Source organism: Zeus faber (genome assembly GCF_960531495.2).
Source record: "Zeus faber genome assembly, chromosome: 4".
Classification (NCBI taxonomy): domain Eukaryota; kingdom Metazoa; phylum Chordata; class Actinopteri; order Zeiformes; family Zeidae; genus Zeus; species Zeus faber.
The window spans coordinates 10,975,792-10,998,037 of NC_137191.1; the positions used below are offsets into that span (position 1 = coordinate 10,975,792).

General features: G+C 45.5%; 1 protein-coding gene across 1 annotated transcript; it reads left to right on the forward strand.

Annotated features, from left to right (window-relative positions):
• Positions 1-245: 245 nt before the first annotated feature.
• On the forward strand, positions 246-17,571 carry rgl3a (ral guanine nucleotide dissociation stimulator-like 3a). Its single transcript, XM_079999861.1, has 17 exons — positions 246-469; positions 5,051-5,340; positions 7,751-7,795; positions 8,165-8,334; positions 8,651-8,817; positions 9,403-9,708; positions 9,872-9,975; positions 10,194-10,278; positions 10,824-10,898; positions 11,565-11,651; positions 11,766-11,798; positions 11,918-12,039; positions 12,205-12,300; positions 12,526-12,661; positions 12,767-13,012; positions 15,307-15,421; positions 15,700-17,571. Exons 1-17 carry the CDS (start codon positions 284-286, stop codon positions 15,852-15,854), a joined length of 2,418 nt encoding a protein of 805 aa, XP_079855987.1. The 5' UTR covers positions 246-283; the 3' UTR covers positions 15,855-17,571.
• Positions 17,572-22,246: the final 4,675 nt, after the last annotated feature.

Here is a 22,246-nt window from a genome sequence, read left to right on the forward strand (position 1 = left end):
CAATTCAAACAGCTGAAACGCTCCTGCACTGCTTGTTTGTAAACTGCGTTATTTTAAAGCTGGAATGCAGATCGTGTTGGGTTTTCTCAGCTCAAATCTTATATTACTAGAGAGAAGCAAGGACCGTTTTTTGTAGCAGGATGTTTTGCGTCGCTTGATGTTTTTTGCGCTGTCCTCTGTGACACAGATTCCGAGGTGGCCATGGCAAAGTTCTGACGCAGAGCGCCGGCGCACGGTCACACAGAGCCCTCCCAAAGCGGCGCTTTTGTGGTGGCGGAGGGAGATGAGATCCACTCTGGCTCTTGGCGGCGGCGGCGTGGAGGAGTCCCGGCGCTTGAGGTCCGGGGTGGCGAGGATGAAGAAGCTGTTTTCCCTCCGGCCCGGCCACCGCGCAGGCGGCCACGCCGACGTGGAGCCCGGGGTCTGGCTTCGGAGCTTCCACTTACTGGACACTGATGGGCATCCTGAGGTGAGCCGGGGGTGGGGATGGCGCTTCATCAAGGGGTCGGAGGAGGCACCCCCACATTCTGGGTGCCACCAAGTGATGTTTTTGTGGAGGTGATTCCGGCAGAGACTTGGGTTTTATTCTGATACTGTGTCAGGTATATGTAGCACTGATGTAGCTGCAGAAACCTTGTGTCATCGACCGCCAAAGTCTTAAGGTCCATAATGATGTTTTTATATCCACCCGGTGTTATGAACCATGTCCTAAATGTCTCAATTTCCGTCAGTTGAAGTATAAAAATGGAGGGATTACACCACAACACATCGCCTTTGAGCGGTAGCGTGAAAATCTTTGGGAAGGCAAAGCGGCTTTTATTAAATAATTCACTTATCTGTGAACAGTTCCGTAACGTCGCCTAATTTTGCTATAAAGTTGAAGTGATTCTTGCCTTTCGTCGTCACACACGTCCGCCACCGGGCGTTGTTGAAAGTGTGAAGCTCCAGTTATGGCTGAACATGAACGTCACGTCGCTGTCAAACATGTACCCAGTGTAAAGCTGTCATTCAGAAAGGAGTCCGTTGTTAAAAAGGTGCCGCTGTTTGAAGTTATGTGTGTTTAGTTCTGTGCTATTTTGCTGCCAAACTTGTGCTCTGGTTTTCTCTGAAGTCAAAAATAGTGTGTTTAAATGGAACACGCAGCGCCGAATTCAATTGGAAAAACTTTTTTTTAATTTTATTTTTATTTTTTCTATGTTACCGCCTTCGTATCGAGTTGGTAGGTGGTTGGGCCGTGAATTATTGGGGATCATTTCACCACCAGCGTAATCATACAAGTCCCCATGAGGAAGTAGCGTTTTATTGCCGTCATGCATCTCCATTGAAGCATCTCGTGTGAACGTTCAGCGATCTCGCTTTCGACGTCATAGACCAGGAGCGACATGTGCCTGAGGAGGAAGAACGCTCCCCGGGGTGTTTCAACCATTACTTTGCTGTTGCTGGGCTTTCCCTGAGTGGATGTATTAACTGAGACGGTACGGGTGTTAGATATGTAATTGGTATTTGGATATAGATGGCAGGTGTATTCTAATGTGGAAACACTTTGAAGTGCTAGTCCATAAGATTACACAGAACATTATTTATTTATTTATTTTCCAGCGTCCAGGTTTACCCTCGTCTTTGCTCCAAGACGGTCGCTGTCTTTTCTCGAAAGTTTGCCTTCTTCTCCATTGATTTGTAGTTCTCTTTTTTCCTTGGTCACTTGAGGTGGTGGGGGATATATTTTAATTGGGGGTGCTGTTCTTTTTTTTTTGTGAATGTTCATCAATTCACCGCGGAAGCGTTTCACTTCTTGCCCGATCGCATGCCCAAGTGCCTCCTTTCTGGCAAAGGTGGACGCCGCCACCAACAATGGGAACGGCATATAGGAAAGCACTTTCATAACGAATTTACATTTTGATGGCTGTTTGTGGCAAGAGTCTGCTAAATAAAGCATAAAATACGGAAGGTTAAAGGATTCTTTTATTTTTATTTATTTTTGCTAAATAATCTTGTGGGAATGCATATGATTTCCTGTCTATGTTTTCACTTGGTGTTTGGTCACTCCATCACCCATTCATGTGTCTAATCAGTATAATTACGTTGCCTGCCATTGCTGTCCTTCTCTTCTTTTGTTCAGTGTCCATGAAGAAGAGAGTATTATTGGCAGACGACAAGCGATGAATCAGGTTTTTTTTTTTTTTTTTTTTTTCTTCACGGAAACAGACACTCATTAGTAAAACAAAGTTGCTGATTCTTCCCTTTTTTTAAAGCTTTGTCTCTCCATTGCGTAATTAGAATGGAACAGGCTCAAAGGACCTGGCATCATGTACAGTAAAAGAGTGGATTGCTTATCCCACGTGGCTGATAAGCTTATTTTTCTTTACGACTGTAAATGTATGCATTACTTTCCTTTCCATTACCGCTCCATTTGATGTTATTAGCTGAGAGGTAATTTGCACCGAACCTCAATTCAACATGTCTGCATTGCTTTTTATTTTTATTTTTTTTAATGTTTTTTTTTGTTAGTTTTTGCTGCACCCATTTGACAGTCTTATCAATTGCCTTCTATTAACTATGTAACCTCCAGCCAGTCGGCTCTAAAGTTGAAGATAACGTCATCGGAATGACATCTTCGGAACAGATCAGACCTGTTTTGTGGCCTTTTCTACCACACCCTTGCACGGTGGGTATTATAACATGTGCTTAGTAGCTGCTCAGCAAAGTTCTTTGGAAGTCAGGAGAGTTTAATAAACTCTGTCTAGTGCTCATTGGCTCAGGTGACTAGCGCCTCATGTTTATGAGTGCATTGATAGACTAAAGCTGAGTGGTGATATATTTTTTTCCTGAGCTTATTCTGCTCTAGTGGTTCCGGTACTTAAATTTTAATATTTTAGCTCGATCATCATTGCTCTGGTATGAGGACTAAGGACTTGGTGTTATTTTTCTGTTGGTGTCCCACTTGTTTAAATTAATTGTTATATATATATATATATATATATATATTCTCAACCTTTTCAAATGAAATGCAAAATCATTAACTAGCGTATTTTCACTTCATAACCTTTCGACGCGTTTCAATGCCCCATGAGCCAGGGGGTGAACTCCACCTCATTATATAAGATGTTCCTGTTGTGTTTCCCGTGCATGGGAACCGGTGTTAAGTCTGAAAGATGAGCTCTGTGAGTGACGAGAGGCGTCGAGGACCTGCCCACACCTGCTCCGCCACCACCCAGTCCCACCACCCCCACCACCACCACCACCCACACTAGGTTGACTTCACCATGTCGACCCCGTGAAGTGACATCCCAGCCGTGCGTCGTGTGCACGGGAGGGTTCAGTCGAGTCTTCCCCGAGATTCAACGTCATTTTGGGGTGGGAGATGCGAGATGCGGTCTCTGGCGTGATCGCACCGCAAATCATGGGGAAATGGAACTTGTCAATGGTAAGATATTTTGCTTTGGTGGTTTTTTTTATTTTTGTTGTTTTTCGACAGTTCTGTGTATTTAATTCACTCGCGTATTTGTTGATGTGTGCTTTTTAAATTGTCTTTGAAAATATGTATTTCATTACTGTTCGTTTGGGTTGAGCTCTATTTGTTTAAGTGTACTTTTTAAACTGCCTTAATGTTTGTGGGGGGGTTTTTTTGTTCCTTTTTTTTTTAATTTGGGTGCAGTATTATGTCTTTTATGCGGTTATGTACTTTTTTTTTTTTTTTTTTTTTTTACTCCTAAATCGCCTTCAAAACATTTGATCATTTGACATTTGAACAAGACGCGATCGACGCTCCGGTCCGAGCGCCTGCGGGGCGTCGTGCTGCGTTCAGGGGCCCGTGGGACGTTCCGGAGGTCGTTCAGAGGTACGGGCACGATAACAGTGTCGCGGGTCCCGACCGAGAGGCAACGATAAATACTGGCGCTGTTGTGTAAAGCGCAAAGAATTGTCCTTTCTGCCCGACGTGATCTGGAACGTACACCATGCGGTACACCTGCACCTGTCTTGCTGCAGTGCCTCCCAACCTGGGGGCCTTCAAGAGGCTCTAGGGGGGGGGGGGGGGGGGGGGGGGGTAATACGTTAGCACCATAAGAGAATGCACCGTAATGAGTGTTTTTGAGCCTAGTTTCGCTGCCATCTCCTTACTCGAGTGTGGGGCTCACAGAGGCAACGTGTATTCAAATGGGGACTCTGGCATCTACAGCCAAATTGAGGTTCCTTGACGTGCGGTTATGAGATACAGTATGACACAGGAGGTGCCTTTGACAAATAACTGGTTCGGAGAATATGATGTATCAAGGATTTGGGCGCATGTGACGCACTCAGGGTGCTCTCTAACATGCAAGACAGTCAATAAAACGGACGGCGACTACCAAGACTGTCCAACAAGCGGTCATCTTAAGTTCCCGTCATAAGTTAGAGATGGAAGAATCAAAAAAATGGAGTTAGGCTTTTTGACTTTACAAATACATATTCCGTATTTGTTGCATTGTTTGTGTGGTTTCTTTGTTCAAATGTAAGAAACGGAGAGAAAAGTACGTATTTAAATAACACACAATGAATGGACGAACTGCTGCCCTTTTTGTGCATGTTCTTGTTCAGTTATTTCCGTGTTTATAATATTCAGACATAGGGTGATTATTTTCTGTGAAATATTTTACACTAAGGTGAGGGATATCTTAAAGTGTAGAATTCAGTTCAGCCCTGTGCATGTGGCGGGAGGGGAGGTCTGTCAAATTAAGGTCAGCAGCCTTCAGCGGGCAAGGCTTATGAACACAGCAAATGAATCTGGTTCCGATTACAATAAGGGTCACATGCCTCCTTCCCACGTACGTAAGGTCGCTCATTCAACAGAAGGCTCATTGCCTCAATCCTGTTCGAGGGCTTTACTCTGGCTAAATTTAGACGTGGGGAAATGAGGGGAAGTATATTGAGATCATAGCCAATAACTGTGCCACATAAAACAATGTGTCAAATGTTGCTGTGGGCAATATAATGAAAACGTGCGCCACACCCGTTGGGAGCCTTATATGGAAGATATTCCCCCCCACTAATATCTTTCCTTCCCCATATTTAGGACCCAGTGCAGGAATGGGGCGAGGAGGTGGAGGACGGCGCGGTGTTTGGGATCACACTGCACAGAGAGCCGGTGCAGCCCAGCCGGGACCCCCCGGAAGCCCGGTCGTCCTTCAGCTTCATCCAGTACCACACGGTCAAGGTGCGTAGGCTGAAGGCGGCGACGCTGGAGCGCCTGGTCACCCACCTGCTGGACCCCAAGCACCAGGAAGCCGACTTCATCCGGGTCTTCCTGTCCACCTACAGGGCCTTCACCACGGCCAGCACTCTCATAGAGCTGCTGGTTCAGAGGTCAGGAACGGTCCGGATGTTTTATTCCGTACATTTTGGAGATTTGAGCGTGCCACGTGTCATTATCAGCGGTGGTTTGTGTGTAGAGCGCGGGAACTAGAGCACTGCCAAGCGTAAGGTCAGAACGGGGCTATTAAAGAATATCATCCAAAATAAAATACAATACGAAGTGCCGGATCAAACATGGCAGTTTCTAGGAGTAATTAACTAAATTAACTAGCTGACTTTATATCAATTTCACACCTCATTCACTGCTTTTGTCGGTGGATGGAGGCTTGGGGAATACGGGTTTGCCTCAGCTTCTTTACAAAACAGGCGATATCTTTTTTTAGTAGTTAGTAAATGTTTAGTGCTGTGGTCTGCAGTGAAGGCCTGCAATTGGTTCAGCGATTTCAGTTTCAACACGCAACACAAAACAAGGATCATGTTGTTTGTACTCCCCTAAAAAAACGGACATAGAATTAAGCATAAGCTTGACATAAAATTTGCCATGCGGTATTATCTATCAAATTTGTCTCTTTTCCTCCAGCTCATCTGAAGAATTGTTTTCCTAAACTCATAATTGAGTGTCTTGATCTCCTGTAAGGAAAACATGGTGGAAACCAGGATCAGTCGCTTTATAAATGACTCAAAGTAGATTGCCCTATTTTATATTATTAATATATGTATGTACTATTCGTAATAATTAGAGAAAATATTTCATCGTTGACCCCATAATCAAAACAATTTTTTCTGCTTGTGGGAAGTGACTACCAATTAAATATGGCAGCATCCCCCCACTGACATTTAGGGAATAGATACCAAGACTGACTGGGACATGACTCTGGGGAGGGAATTTATGAACAGTAATGGAAATTTAGTATTACAAGTTTATACTTTAGTTATTCTTACACATCCAATTATATATGTAAAAATAAAAATAAAACTATGATGAATGAGAAACCAATTTTTGTCAAGCCTTAGCAGGTTGTGTAGAATTTGGGTGGAATAAGCACTTTCTCATGGCTCACAAAGACCACATTTTAAGAAACATTTGTTTTGAAACAAAAATTAATGTCTGAGTTGGCCAAGTGTTGATGTGGAGCATCGACTTCTTCCAGCCCTTGGCCGACATTTTCAACAATACCTGGCCTTATCACCCAGCCAGAGAGAGCTCTGAATGGTGAACTACTGCGTGCTTATCTTAAGTCGCCCGCTGGAGGCAGTGGAAAAAATGTTGTTGGGCTGTACACACGTACATTGGCGCAAGCAGTATTGGCCCGACTGGTGCGTACAATATCAAAGATAGTGCAAAGATAATGACACACACGGCTGTTAAACAAAGCACCATCTATGTTCTATGCATCTCAACAAATGGAAACTATAATTTAAAAAATAATAATTGTGATAATTAATTGAAAAAAACAAAAACCTTTTCTTTGCCTCTTTCTATGATGCATCAATACAAGCGTGATTGTTATCAGTTCAAATTCAGTGGAAGATGAAACTTTTATTTTGGATTTTACATTCATCTTTCCCTCAGTGAACTAGCAAAATGCAAAAAAATGCTCATTAAATGATTTGACTAATAGAGATGAGAATTAACATGTTGCCCCCGAGCTGAGCTATCAAACGTGTAAATTCTGCGTGGCGCTTTATTAGACAGGTTTCTTCCTGCCGGCGATGAGCCCGACCGAGTCGCCTTTAATGCTCTGTGTTACGGATAGTTTTGTTTTCAACACATCACCATTTGAGTTGTCAAACAGCCGCCCTCATATCTATGATGCCGGTGACAACAGGCTTCCTGTAAGTTGATGAGTCCAGTGCAGCTTGAGAAGAATACTCCCTTTCCTTTATCTTAGTGTACAGGACGCAGGCTCGTAATATTGTGGTATAACCTCAGTGACGCCGGTTTTATGCAATTTTTTTTTCTCTTTAAACATGCACTTGCACGTAAACAAAAATGTGAAATGTAATATCATTCTTTGGACAACAAATATTCTCACCTTTTTTTCCCCCCCCAGATCCACAATGTTAACTTTACATAACTGACTTCTCAGCTGCGGCTGGCAACACTTATTATTTTTTTATTTTATTTATTTTTTTCTCGGTTTTCTTCACCTCGTGGGTAAGCGCAGGTGATTTGGTGTCCTGTACTTCCTAGAGACGGCACAGCACGGCAGGAAGGAGAGAAAAGGAAGGGAGGTCAGAGTGCAGGGACAGACCGCAGAACAACACCCTTGCTGAAGGACAGTTTTGCAGGGGGGAGATGAGGGGCGATGGACGTTGAACCTCCGACCTTCCTGTTAGAGACTGCTGGACGCCGCCGCCGCCTCCCCTGTGCGACTTAGACAAAATAAAAATAACATTTCAATACTAATTATTTTAATTAACTTTTTTTTTTTTTTTTTTTCCCCCCCACTCTCTGCAGAGATGATGCTACTGCTAACTTGGACAACAGTGTCAGCCCAAGGAAGTGAGTTCTCGAGTTGTACAACAAAACCAGGTTTAACGTTGCCCTCTGTCAGTTGTATGATACGTTTCAGGAACCACTACGCGAGAGAAATGGGGAGGAAAATACATTTTTTTATTTATCATTTTTTCATTTTTTTATTCAGAATTTTGCTAATTTCTCTCTCCAAATATTATCTTATTCTGGTTACAAGTTATGTATTAATATCTTCTCTGTAGCAGTAGAATATTCATGCATTTTCATGTAGGTTCTTTGTTTTCTATTTCCAGTATCATTGGGCAGCGTTTATTTTATTTAATCTTATTTGCTCTCACTGTGTGTGAGTGAGATATTTCAAACTCTGAGCAATCTTCCATGTATCTTATTCCTCAGCACGCTGCGCCCAGTCCTCCAGCTCTGGTTGGAGGATTTCAGTGAGGACTTCTTCGAGCCGCCTCAGCACCAGGCTCTGCGGCTGCTCTGCGCTCACCTGCAACACAGACTCTGCTTCAGACGCCTCGCCCCTGCTGCCGAGAGCCTGCTCAAGAGGCTCCTGGAAAAAAGTACTTGTCTTTCTTTAATAAATGTATATATGGAATAAAGCAATGATACCATCCATCCATCCCATAATAATTGAAAGAAATGAGCGTAAAAGGAAAATAGGGAATACATTTTCTTTCATGTCTGTCCCTTGCTATTGAATTTTTCCATCAGGGGATGTTTTTCCAATACGAATGCTCTGTTTTACCCTGGTAGTGTGATTTTGTTATACCAGTGTTGCTGTTGATCCATCCCAACTCGTATCTAATTCTAATATAAGTTTGTATGTTCTATTCTTCCGGTAAATTCTGATCATGGGTTATTGTGTTTCCTCGTCAGACTGCATGTCACTGGATCACAGTGAGCGCAGTGACGCGCGTCAAAGGCACAAGGAACACGGAGAGCAGAACAAAGGAGCGGAAAAAGCCACCAGCACCGAATACGGGAGCAGCTTCATGGACCTTCCCTCGCAGAAAGTAGCGGAGCAGCTCACCAGATTGGACGCTGTAGGTTAATATGGCATTCGACTCGTTCCCGGACTAGATCTCGAGGTCCCTCTTGTTAAAACTGAGCTGGGAAGAACCGTTTTCCGCTACTACGCTCGAAAAGCTTGGAATGACTTTCAAAATACTTGCCGATTGGACGCCTTAGTCCCTTTGGGCAGATTTAATAGGCTTTTTGGCTGATTTTGATGTGGGGATCTGCAAATGCTTTCGTCAAAAGTGTAATTTTTGTTGTTTTATTTATTGATTGCTGATGTTGGGTTAGGGTTGATATATTAATGGTCTTTTGAAATTTGTATGTATGATCATTGTAACCAGGGCACCATTGAAAATGAGACCTCGGTCAATGGGTTACCCTGTAATAAAGGTTAAAAAAATAAATATATATTGTGTGTGTGTGTGTGTGTGTGTGTGTGTGTGTGTGTGTGTGTGTGTGTGTGTGTGTGTGTGTGTGTGTGTGTGTGTGTGTGTGTGTGTGTGTGTGTGTGTGTGTGTGTGTGTGTGTGTGTTAAACTGTTTTGTAGAGGTGCTCTGCAGGTTTCGCTCAAACAACCTCTCGCCTCTTCCCTCCCCTGTTCCCTGCTGCAGGAGCTGTTTGTCTGCCTGGTGCCCTTCCACTGCCTGGGCTGCGTCTGGTCCCAGCGGGACAAGAAGGAGAACCGCAACATGGCGCCCACTGTCCGGGCGACCATCGCCCAGTTCAACGCCGTCACCAATCGGGTCATCACGTCGCTGCTCTGCTCCCCCGGCCCCAGCCCCGGCTCCGCCTCGCCGTCCTCGCCCGTCTCTTCCTCGGCCTCCCTCCCTACCTCCTCCCCCGGCTCTCCACGCTCGCCGCACAACAACGCCGCCCACAGAGCGCGTGTCATCGAGCGGTGGATTGCCGTCGCACAGGTCAGCCCCTAATAGAGAAATGGTTAAGCAAACGCAACTAAAATACTGGTACATGCTCGCATTGGGATAATGCACGTGATGAGCGTACGCCAATAGAGGGACTGTCTCCCAGACTGACGGTGTCGAGGTGTGTGGAAGCATTCCTAACCTGTTTGTCTCCCAGGAGTGCAGACATCTGAAGAACTTCTCCTCCTTGAGGGCCATCCTCTCAGCTCTGCAATCCAACGCTGTCTACCGCCTCAAGAAAACATGGGCTTCAGTAAGCAGGTTTGACAAGAATTTACATCCTGGTCATATTTTAATTTTAATTAATCTTTTACTGTTTTTTATTTATTTATTTGTTTATTTATTTTCTCAGTTCAAACCAACTGACTTTTTATAGTTGAATTATGTCACATCATGACATTTTGAGTAAAACCTTTTGCTGTCTCTTCCGAATGTAGAAAGCATAAAATTCTAAATAGCATGTATGTTTCTGTTTGCAGGGACAGTATGACCACATTTGACCACCTTTGTGAAACCTTCCCCGATGAGAACTGTGTGCTGACCAGCAGAGAGATTCTGGCCGAGGTAAACGCAAAACGCTGAGGCAAAACAACACCTTGGTTTCGATGAGAGGAACACAGTTCCTTTCCCCATCTACACATTTCCTCCTTGACGTCTTACAGCGTTCAATCCCTTTATTGGAGAACGAATCTTTCAACTAAACCCAAACTAATCTTACTCTTTCTCTGACTTGTTTTGTTTTCAAATGGACATTTCTTTGTTTTCAAGATGGAACGTTTACAGTATCGCGCAGTGAGGGAACTTTCACGCGTAATCAAATTTCGATGAGTGAAAACACAATTGCATTGCGGTGGCGAAGGCAAACAAATGTAAGTTCGATTGGAGGTGTTTTGCCGGGTCAATCAACAGAGCGGTTTCTATTGAGTTGATACTCCCCGAATGCACACATGCAGACGCACCTGTGGGCAAAGCAAACACAGCTCAGTGGGTCCTCAGATCAGATGATGTGATACCAGTGATCACATCTGTTTTTTTTTTTTTTTGTAAATGCTGAAACCTTCCTCAACAGTCATTGTAAATAGGATTGTTTTGTATTTTTCCGCCCTCAGGACGGCAGTCACCCTGAAGACAATTCCGCTCTGCACACGAAATCACCCAAACTCTGCCCCAGATCCAAACAAATGGTAAATTCCACACACAAGGTCTCTCCTTTAAAAATGGCTTTCTTAGTTCCTCATTTGAAGGCACGCTCACCAAAATAGAACAAGAGTGTTAAAAATATAAATAAACAAAACACTGCAAGAGACGGTAAATACGGAAGTGACGGCCTACGTGTCTCTTGTAATAAATTATATTTTTGACACCCAGCATGGAGCTGGATGGTGCTTTTATTTCCTACGTCACACTATCATTGCAAAACAGTTTGGTCCTTGCGGTATTTTGGAAAATGATACCCGCGCAGTACACGCCAGAGACAAAGACAAAGATGGCTCATTTTGTGTCACAACTGTGTTGAGCAACCAAGCATGAATTAGGCTGCGCTCATCAGTTCCGCTTCTCTAAAAGGCACGTTAGCCAGAGTCCAGGCTAAAATTATCTCCGGATTCCTTTTAATACATCTCCAACCTGTAGTTCCTCATTCATTCCTCGTCCCTCACTGAATGTATGTACGTGAAAAGACCTTTTCACCCTATTTAACGACTGAACAGCGTTGGTTTTTTGCGATAAACTTGAAAAGGTGATTAATTCCATTGTCTACACGCAGAACATGTTTACGTGGCTGTGATTAATTTATTTATTGTTTTGTTTAATTTAAATTAAAAATTGTAATTTATTTTTTCCGCTCTTAGTGTTTTGGAGGTGGAGTTGTGCCATATCTTGGTACGTACCTGACGGTCCTCACGATGCTGGACACAGCGCTCCCCGACACGGTGCAGGTGAGAACACATGTAGCCAGCACGGCCCTTTCTGCTACCACTCGCGCTTTTAGTGACTGTGCGTGGATTTTCGAACGCCACATAACGGACGCTTTGTTTACCATCTTCCCCCAGGGCGGACTCATCAACTTTGAGAAACGCAGAAGGGTAAGTGTCGCCCCCCGGTGGTGTATGCGCGTCATGTTCCGACGATATCCTGCCGGTCTCCTCAGTATAAACGCAAACAATTGTTTTTTTTGGTTTGTTTTTTTAACTCCTTTTTTCAGGAGTTTGAGATCCTCTCCCAGATCCGCCAGCTCCAGGCCTCCTGCTCCCAGTACAACCTTCCAGTCAACGCCCACATCACCACCTGGCTACAGGCGCACACCATGCTCACGGATCAGGAGAGGTGGGTCTAGCACACACCCTGTTCAAAAACACGTTTGTGTCTTTGACAGTATCCAAGATTGGGGGGGGGGGGGGGGGGGGGGGGAGTAGTATCTCCCCGAAGCTCACGAGTTCCACCACACAGCTAACCCTGTGTTATCGTCTCCACACGCTGCGTCCGCTTCAGCTACGAGCTGTCCCGTGACTTGGAGCCGCCCGTGGACCCCTGTCCCAGTTCGCCCACCTCATGGAGCCACCGTCTGCTGAACAAGAAGCTCACCGTGTGAGTCTGCCGCAGCCCAAAATAATCACGGGACATTTTCCTGAAAGCTTCTGTTCACACAATGATCCCGCACGTCCCTGTCCCCTTTTTTCATTGACTTCGAGGTGTGGTCCCGTCTGCTCAGTCATTACCTGTACATAGGCGACGCTTCAGTGACGGGTTTCGAGTGTGAAAAAGTTGGTGTTTTTTTTACTGACAAAGCAAATTAAACTCTTCTCTGTGCAGGTTGCGGGCGGGCAACGAGACTCCGTGCAGAAAGACTCACGCCGATCAAATCAGCGTGTCCTCCTCCAGCTCCAGCGGGTCAGAGATGGAGGACCAGTCCACGCCGCAGCCGTCGCCGCTCAGACTGAAGCTCAAGGTCTGAACGACGGACTTGACGAGCGCATCATCTCGGTCCAGCGTGACCTTTGCGGTTTCAGCCGTGACCCAAACCCGCTCCCCTCTTCTCGTCCCCATGCTGCAGTCCCTCTCGGGCTCCCTCCACGATGTGGCCGAGGGTTCATCCTCCCCGTCCTCCAGCTCCACCTCCTCCTGCTGCAGCTCCTCCCACCCGGACCTGAGCTCCTGCTCCCTGAGCTCGGACTCGCTCTGCCCCGCCGCGTCGCCGCAGCCGTCGTTGCCCGTCTACAACAAGCAGGTCGCCGACTCCTGCATCATCAGGGTCAGTGTGGAGTGCGGCAACAACGGCAACGTCTACAAAAGCATCCTGGTGAGGAAGATGGAAGTGTAAAAAAAAATTAAAATAAAAAAAATAAGTGAATTTCTCACACCACGCTAAGCTCAATTCAAGTTTTATTTCTGTAGCTGTATCGCAGTAGTCTCACAGGGCTTCACAAGCTTTCCATTTCACATCTGGCAGAAAAACGAACATACTGATATAACCTGTACAGTACATCTAATGGTTTATTATTATTATTATTATTATTTATATTTTTATTTATTAAAAAATATATTTTATATTATTATTTATATTATTATTATTATTATTATTATTATTATTATTATTATTTATATTTTTATTTATTAAAAAATATATTTTATATTATTATTTATATTATTATTATTATTATTATTATTATTATTATTATTATTATTATTGTGATGATTATTATTATTATTATTATTAATAAAAATGATAATGATGATAATAATAATGATAATAGTAATATAGCTGCAGGCAGCAATTCAGAGTACATTTTAGTCGTGTGAGTGACGAATTACATTTTGAAGATTGCTATATTTTAGATATAATTAAGAAATGGTTGTTTTAATTAGTACTTTATTCTATTTTTTCTGAAAACGTACAATTGAAAATAATGTTAAATTGTTAGATTTCTTGCCTATATTGCAGGACCGACAACATTTATTGAACATTATCATTAATTTAGAATTTGACTTATTATGGAACGGTTCATAATTTCTTTCATGCTTTTTCTCTTTTCATTACGTTGAGCTGTGGGAAGCTGTGTGTAAATGGATCTTCTTTAAAACAAGTCTATTTTTGCCTTTAAACCAAACCTTGTCATTGTTCTAACTTACATCATTGTTTGTGAAATGAGCTGTCATCATGGTGACGGAAGTGCACGTGCCATCTCGTGTGGGGGGAATAGTGACGTCTTATGGGAAGTTTACGCAGCAAACTTACGCAATTTTATTGGTGGCTCCTTTCTGCGGATTAAATTTCACATTGATTACAGTTCCATGAAATTTGGAAAAAAGCGTCGGCGTCTTTCTGTGACTAATTACAATTTCACGGCTTCTGTTCTTCCCACGCGTTCCTAATACAGGAACCTATCACGGACTCGACTCGACGTGGTCACGAGTTTCTGTGGATTCATGTGGATTACGTGATTATATACAATTTTCAGGATGCTATTTTTCCGATTCGTTTGGGGAATATGAACTCCTCGTGGACTCGCCTATTTTCTTTCTAACCGCTGTTGCATTTCCGGCAAAGTAAGGAGGACCACAGCACCACATCTAACACAGGGTTATATCATAATACAATGTCTTCATTTACAAAAAGACCAAAGAGATAAAATATCAGTCGAACAGCCCCGCAGACCTCTACTAGGTCAGACGCTACATAAACACACACACGCGCCTAGTTTGTAATCTCTAACCACGACATAGCGATGGAGTCCAAACCGTGCAACGCACACGGTGAAAATGGACTTTCAGAACCACAACTTGAGCATTTACAGTAGATCGAATTGGACGATGACATCACACAGCATGCAGTTGGTCTGAAGTTTTCGAACGTCGGCGTGTGGGGGAATCACAAAGCACGAGATTTTGGTCAACCTCGTTGGTTTTTCACTCGTTTCTTCTCCGTATGTGGATCAATTTGGGCGAAACTTGATCCAGGTGATGTTTGCGACGTTCCGGTTCTAAAGACACCTCGCCCATGTCCCTACTTCTAGCTACCGTCCTGTTTCGGACACTTTTACCCTAAAATTATGAGTATAATAATAATCAGAATCTCTACGGGATGGACCCTTGACTAAATCGTATTTATATAGCACTTTTCTAGGTTCCGAAAGAAGCGGCAGTTTGGCTGTTTTTGTATATTTGGCTATTTTTCTTTTTCTGACTATTAATTTTTTTAGGCTTATTGAAGAGGTTTATTTGTCACATATACATACACTCATACATATATGCAGTGACATGTCATTGCAACGCACCTGGAAATTACGCACGATAAGCTGTAAAAATACTAAAATGTGTGTAATAGACACGGAGGCACTAATTGTCTGTACAGCAATGCTCTTATCCACGAATTCCTTGTGTATGAAAATTTACGTGGCCGAATGAACGGATTCTGAATCTGAAAACAGCAAAATACAGAAAATAAATGCATTCTTTGCAGCCTTTAAAGTCAGTAATTTAATCTTACTTTATGTGCCAATGAGAAAGGTGTCCAAAAATGTGCCAATAAAAATGGGTTCGTTGTCTATTTCTGCAGCATGTTTTCTCACACTTTTTATTGTTTGTTTTTTGTAGCTGACCGGCCAGGACCACACGCCCCAGGTGGTTCAGAGAGCTCTGGAGAAACACAACATGGACGCTCTCAGTTGCCATGACTTCAGCCTGAGCCAGGTGCTCAACAGCGACAAAGGTAAGGCCCTACTCGGTCTAACCACTGAATATTTGGTGGTATGTGAGCTCTGAGATCTCATTTTAAATTATTTTCGCTTGCCATCCTAACCATCACGGTTGATCAAATTCTAACTTGTTGTCGTAAAAAAGGTTATATTTCATGCCTCTCTAATTGGAGAAGCTTAGAAGCTTAATTTCATCGCTGTGAGTTAGAAGCCTTGCATAAAATTCCGTCATTCAGACGTGTTCTTGTATGGTTACGTGTTCTTGTCTGGTTAAGTCTTCCTTCTGCCCTAGAGCTCCAGATCCCGGACAAAGCCAACGTGTTCTACGCCATGTGCACCACGGCCAATTTCGACTTTGTTCTGCGCCAGCGCTGGCGGAGCCACAGCCGACACCTCGGTGGTGCATACAGCCCGGGGGCGCAACCCAGAGGCCGCCACGCCAAGTGAACAGCGCCGCGACCCGATCAAACAGGAGAATCGCACCCCGGATAAAACAATTCGGAACCACATCCAGTATATCCTGTGAGGAAAAAAAAAACAAACAAAAAAAAAAAAAAAATCCCCACCAGTCGATCTCTGGTTCTACATCCATCAGCTGCAGTGAAATGATCACAGGGATCGATGTGTGGGTTCTGTGACGGAGCTCCCAAGTCGGGCGGAGATCTCGGAACTAACCGAAAGTGGCTGCAGCGGCTTATCACGCGATAATGTTTGGAACTGTGAAAGTCAGAGTACGTGACGTGAATGGGGGCCGCGCTATAAGACGGGAAGGGAGTTAAAAAAAAAAAAACGAAAAAAAACCTTGAAAGAGGCTTTTTTTCGGAACAAATTGAAGACTGATACGCGGGAGGAAGTGTAAGGGTGAAACGTCCAAGGATGTGGGAGAGGTGGAAATGCTCGGAGCGAATGGGAGAATAAGAAACGGACAAAAAGGACTAGGACGAATAGAGCGACGTAAACACCCGTGAGCTCCTCTAACGTCAGGAGCGGAGGATTGTGCCGCGGTATTTAGGTCTTGATTATTGGTCAGAGGTGACACACACACACACACACACACACACACACACACACACACACACACACACACACACACACACACACACACACACACACACACACACACACACACACACACACACACACACACACACACACACACACACAAAGAATCGGGTTTTTCGCTCGGGCTGCATCCCCGCCGGAGAATGTGTGCCGAGGTGAACCCTAACGAGGGGGATTCGTTCCGACTGTACCGAGACGAGGCCACGCACTATTCCACATTAGCCACAGCACGTAGGCAATCAGCGGAAGTTAGGACGGCATGCCATGGGTCGAAGATAAACCGCCTGAGCTGTCGCGGCCCGGTCTCGCATTAAAGGCCCAAAGCTAATCACGGAAATTCTGTATTCCTTCTTGATCTTCGGCGTGTACGGCATTAAAAGAAGATAATTATTCAATCTTCCTTTAAATTATAAATCTCCATCTCCTATTACCAGGTAGGGTTTCCGGAGACGTTATTTATATCAAAAGTAATCTGAATGGAAAGCGCCAACTTGTCTGTCTGTTGAATGTGAGTCACTTAAAGTCGGCATTTCAGCGCAGCTACGCGACACGACTAAGACCGGCGCTCGTCACGGGACGCCAACACAATGTGCAGCTGACGCTTGGCGTGGAATCTCATCTTTCTGAAAACGAGCGCCGCAACTTTTGGAGATGATCGAAATGTATTAACACTAGGCATTAAGTGGAGCGAGGGCTTTGTCACATTTAGTTTCCTTGTATTCGTTTAACGCACATGTACGCACAGTTATGTAGGAAAATGCGAGAACCTATAACTGAAAAACTTGGTCTTACGTTCCACAATGGGCTCCTTATTCCAGTTGAGTTTTCGTAGGTTGAGAAGGGAGGATTGTAATAAGACAAAGTTTTGGCAATAGATGAAAGAGATCAATAAATGCCCACTGACCGGTGATAAGTGTGTATCTGTAACGAATCTTTGCTCATTCTCTTTGCTTAGAATATTAGAGAGACGTCATATTCTCATCCCTCTAGGCACGTTAAGTTTTTATTTGTAATTCAAGAGCGGCTTCATTTTTAATATGTAATCCCAGCACTTGCCTTTCAGTATAATTTATTTTTGATATCTAACAACTAATAAAAAGTGTACCGCAAATGTTTTGTCGAAATGTCCATCTGGCTGTGACTGAATGTGCCTCTTTTGCTTTACACCTTGATATTATTTACCATTTCAAGGAGGAAAAAAACAAGGTCAACCAACTGAGCAGCCTCGGCTGTAGGAATTGAACTGAACACAAGTTGCATGTTGTGTATGAACAAGGTGCTCTACAAATAAAGGTTATTAACTGTAGTGGCCTATAGCGGCCACTGGATGGCGCCAGACGCAAAGCCATTATGACGTGGGTATTTAAAACACCAGCATGCTAAATGAAGGGCCTGATGAGTGGATGCAAACATTTTCAAACTATTTTGAAACAAACTGATTGGAAACCGAATCAACAGCGACATAATGGCAGATGTGCTTTGAAAAAAAAAGGGAGCAGCAAGGCTCCGGGAGTGGAGGGAGAGATGGATGAGCGGAAGCAAAGAGGGGACGACGGTTGACCAGACGCCCGCCAGTTCTCCAAACTCCGGACCACGGGAGGCGGAGGTCAGAGGTCAGAGAGACGGATCCGGGGGTCCTAGCGCGACAGACGTCTGAACCCGGTAACCCTCTCAAACTATTCCTTCCAGGCTAGACGCACACAATTAAATGAGTCCCCCCATCCCCCTTCTTTTTTGGGACCAGAATAGCAGGGCCCGCCACCGTGGGGACTCGGGTGGGGGGTCGTGACCCCCCCCCCTGCACTTTTTCCTCCGAGCGCTGCTGTTGTGATTTGTTAGAACTTCTCATCTCCATACACGGACCCCCCTCCTCCTCCATATCTGTGATCCCCTCTGCTTTCTATCTTTAAAAATGGGGCCCCTCTGGCAACGTTTGGTCAGTGTGTGTGCGCGCGTGTGCGCTCGGTCAAAGGCAATTCCCTCTGAAGAATGTGAACGATGCTGACCGACATTTGCCGCGAAGTCCACCCCGGGGGGGAGCGACTTTCACCTTCACTTTCCATTTGGTTTCGATCTGCGCGTTGCGATCTCTGTTCACCTGGACCAAAAATCGATCCTCTTCATCTCTCTTGAGTCTCTGACGTTTCCGCCCCTCGTCTGTGCGATACTGTTCTCTCAGTACTTTAAGAAGAAGAATCTTTAATTGTCACACAGCACACCACACTACAACACATGCACGCACACACACACACACACACACACACACACACACACACACACACGCACATGCTTTGGATGGTGGCCGGTGAAATGAGGCCTCTGCATTTGACCCAACCTTGGCTGGTCCTTCCTCCGGGGCCACAGCCAGGAGCAGTGGGCAGCATACGTGGACGCGCCCGGTGACCTGGTGACGAGTGTCCATCGCTGGTCAGACGATGGTGGGTGCATGTTTTTGGTGGGGGTCCGGACTGACGTTAGGTGGAGGAAACCCCATGTGAGCACGGGGAGAACATGCAAACTTCACACAGAAAGGCTCCTATGTGGAGGTTGCATGTTCCCCCCCTTTCACAGTGTGAGACGGAAGTCACAAGTTTCACTGAACCTAATTTGACCTCTTTAGATTACAGTCAGGCCTCCGGTTTTCGTGTGTATGTGCTTTTGCGTGTGTGAGTGTTGTCTGTATTTGAGTGATTGCTTTCTCAACTGATAATAAATACTTAATCCCGCATGGATTCCGTTCTTTGGTTTTTATTTTTACACAAAACTTTTTTTTTTAATGTGTTTGCTGATTTGTTTTCTTGAAGCCCTCTGATTGGTTTGATGTGTGTGTGCGGACTCCCACGCATCCATTAAGTACACTCACATGCATGCAGTGACTATATACTGTAAATGTGTGAGTGAGGATTTACTTCCTCAATTACTTTGTATAAACCAGTGTGTTTGTGTGTGTGTGTGTGTGTGTGTGTGTGTGTGTGTGCGGACTCCCACGCATCCATTAAGTACACTCACATGCTCACATGCATGCAGTCACTACTGTAAATGTGTGAGTGACAATTTCCTTCCTCAATTACTTTGCATGAACTGTGTATTAGGCCTCACTTTGATACCAGTGCAAGAATGTGTGCGTGTGTGTGTGTGTGTGTGTGTGCGCGCGTGTGCGTGTGTGTGTGTGTGTGTGTGTGTGTGTTCGGATGCATGCAGGTCAAGGGGAGAAGATGTGTTTACGCGCTCAAATAACCGTGCGTCTTCTGCTTGTTTTGTCCTGTTGTCTTTGACAATGAGCCGTCGTCGTTCTGCTGTCGTGCAGGATCATTCTTTAAAACCAGTTGCGTTGGACATGGATTTGAGTTGAGTGGATGTGTGTGCGTGTGCGCGCGTGCGCGCGTGCGCGGGCGTGTGTGCGTGTTTGTGTTTGCACGCGGTGCGGCAGAAGGTCCACGGTTAAGCGCGGGGCAGATGGAGACATGGCTGAGACTAATCTAGAGGGGTTAATCCACTTAAAAGTTACCGTGATGTCCCGTCGTGTCCAGACGGGGGTCACCTCACTGACCACCGCTCGTCCATTAGGACCGGGCCCGGTTGTGGCCCCTCGTAACGCGGCCTTTGTGTATTTTTAATAATCCCCTTCCTCGCTTCTCGCCGTCCTGGGACGCTCGAACCTGCGTCATCCGCACAGAAATGAAATGACTGTTATGTAACGTAACGCAGCCAGCCGCTCTGCCCGGTCCGGTCATGCATTCTTAAAACTTAGGAGGCAGATCGAGGCTCACACACACACACACACACACACACACACACACACACGCACGCACGCACGCACGCACGCACGCGCACACACACACACACACACGCATTCCTGCACCGGTATCAATCTCTATCTCAATCCTCCGCTCAGGTCCTGCTTCCACAACCTGACGATCGTCAGGGATCAGGCTCTGAGAACAGCAGCCGGCGGCGATGGCCGCCGGGTCCCCCCTCCCGCCACCAGCCTGCTCCTCCCGGTTCCACCTGAGCCTGTACCATTCCTGTAGTAAAAAGCTATCATCACATCTGTCATATCATGTTAATCATCATATCTATCATATCATGTTTATCTTTATTGGCAAAAGGGAGCATCTGCTGGAAGGGTATAAGAAAATAAATTACGCTATCTATCTATCTGTCTATCTATCTATCTGTCTATCTATCTATCTATCTATCTATCTGTCTGTCTGTCTGTCTATCTATCTATCTATCTATCTATCTGTCTGTCTATCTATCTATCTATCTATCTATCTATCTATCTGTCTGTCTGTCTGTCTGTCTGTCTGTCTGTCTGTCTGTCTGTCTGTCTGTCTGTCTGTCTGTCTGTCTGTCTGTCTGTCGGTCTGTCGGTCTGTCTGTCTGTCATTGATGTCAACAGTGGATTTGCACTTAATGTTACTATAGTTCTGTGTTCACACAGCCTCCCAAATAGAGCCTTTGCTTGCCCGGCTTCTCAGAACACCGCCGGAGAGCGCGGCGTCGCTCTAAAACCCAAAAAACCTTGGAAGCCTTGAACGTCTGCTCGGTGCGTTCCCCACGTACCCCACAACACACGGGACGACGAACGAGAACCAAGAGAGAGAGCCGCCCGCGGTGTCTCTCCTCCCGACAAGCGTCGCTTTTCGCCGTATTGTTTAGGAACTCTGGTTTCGAACTTGACATCTGTGCAGCACATTTTATCTCGCGCTGTGATATCTGCCAAGCCGCCGACAGAGACAAAACATGCTGCGCTTAAACACACACACACACACACACACGCACGCACACACACACACACACATGCACGCGCATGCACACACACACACACACACACACACACACACACACATAATGACACCGTAATACACTCGTCAACTTAATTCCTCTCACCCCATCCCTGCCTCTCCCTGTGTTGCTGACCTACATTCACCGGCATCCCAGTTACATAACCAGAGTTCCTCAACACTGCAGGCTCAGCGCTGCTCCTACCACCGTCTCCCCCCTCCCTCCCCCCGCTCCCTCTCCCTCACACTGGCACGCACACAGACGCACACACACACGCACGCACGCGCGCACGCACGCACGCACACACACACACACACACACACACACACACACACACACACACACGCACGCACACACACACACGCACACGCCCAAACATAGTTCGGAACTTTTGTCCACTACTTAGTGTCATAGGCAGGAAACTGGGCAGACTATTCTAGGTCAACCCCCCCCCACACCACCGCCACCACCACCACCCATGACCCCGCAGGGTACAGGCAGCATTCTTGTGCCGTGAGTTTGGGAGAGATGTTAAGCATCCCGAGGCGACTGTTACATATTAACCCCCAGCCGTAACCGCCGTGAGTCACCGGCAGCTCTTCCGTTTCGGTCTCTTTTAGGGGGGGGGGGGGGGGGGGGGGTTATCTTTTTCTGAGAACCCAAACGCTGGAGTACATGGAAACACGCAGCATTGCTTCACCCACCCAAGAGTAACCTCAGCTGTTATTCTCATGGATCATTTTGTGCCTGCGTGTGTGTGTGTGTGTGTGCGTCTGCCATCACTCAAAATTGCTATATGCTGTCCCGCTTCCTGGGGCTGCAACAAGAGAGAGCTTCTTTCGGAGCGGTTTGCTCAAGTTTACACTGCAGAGGCATATGTGATGTAACCTCCTTCCCTCCTTCCCTCCCTCCCTCCCTCCCTCCCTCTCTCTCTCACCCCCTTCGCTCTCATTCTGAATACCGCCCTCCCGCCCCATCCTCGCTTCCAT

Coding starts and splice junctions, on each gene's coding strand:
- rgl3a (XM_079999861.1), top strand. CDS start 284: ATGAGATCCACTCTGGCTCTTGGCGGCGGCGGCGTGGAGGAGTCCCGG. Junction 11,652..11,765: donor CGCTCCCCGACACGGTGCAG/GTGAGAACACAT, acceptor ATCTTCCCCCAG/GGCGGACTCATCAACTTTGA. Junction 12,662..12,766: donor CGCTCAGACTGAAGCTCAAG/GTCTGAACGACG, acceptor CCCATGCTGCAG/TCCCTCTCGGGCTCCCTCCA.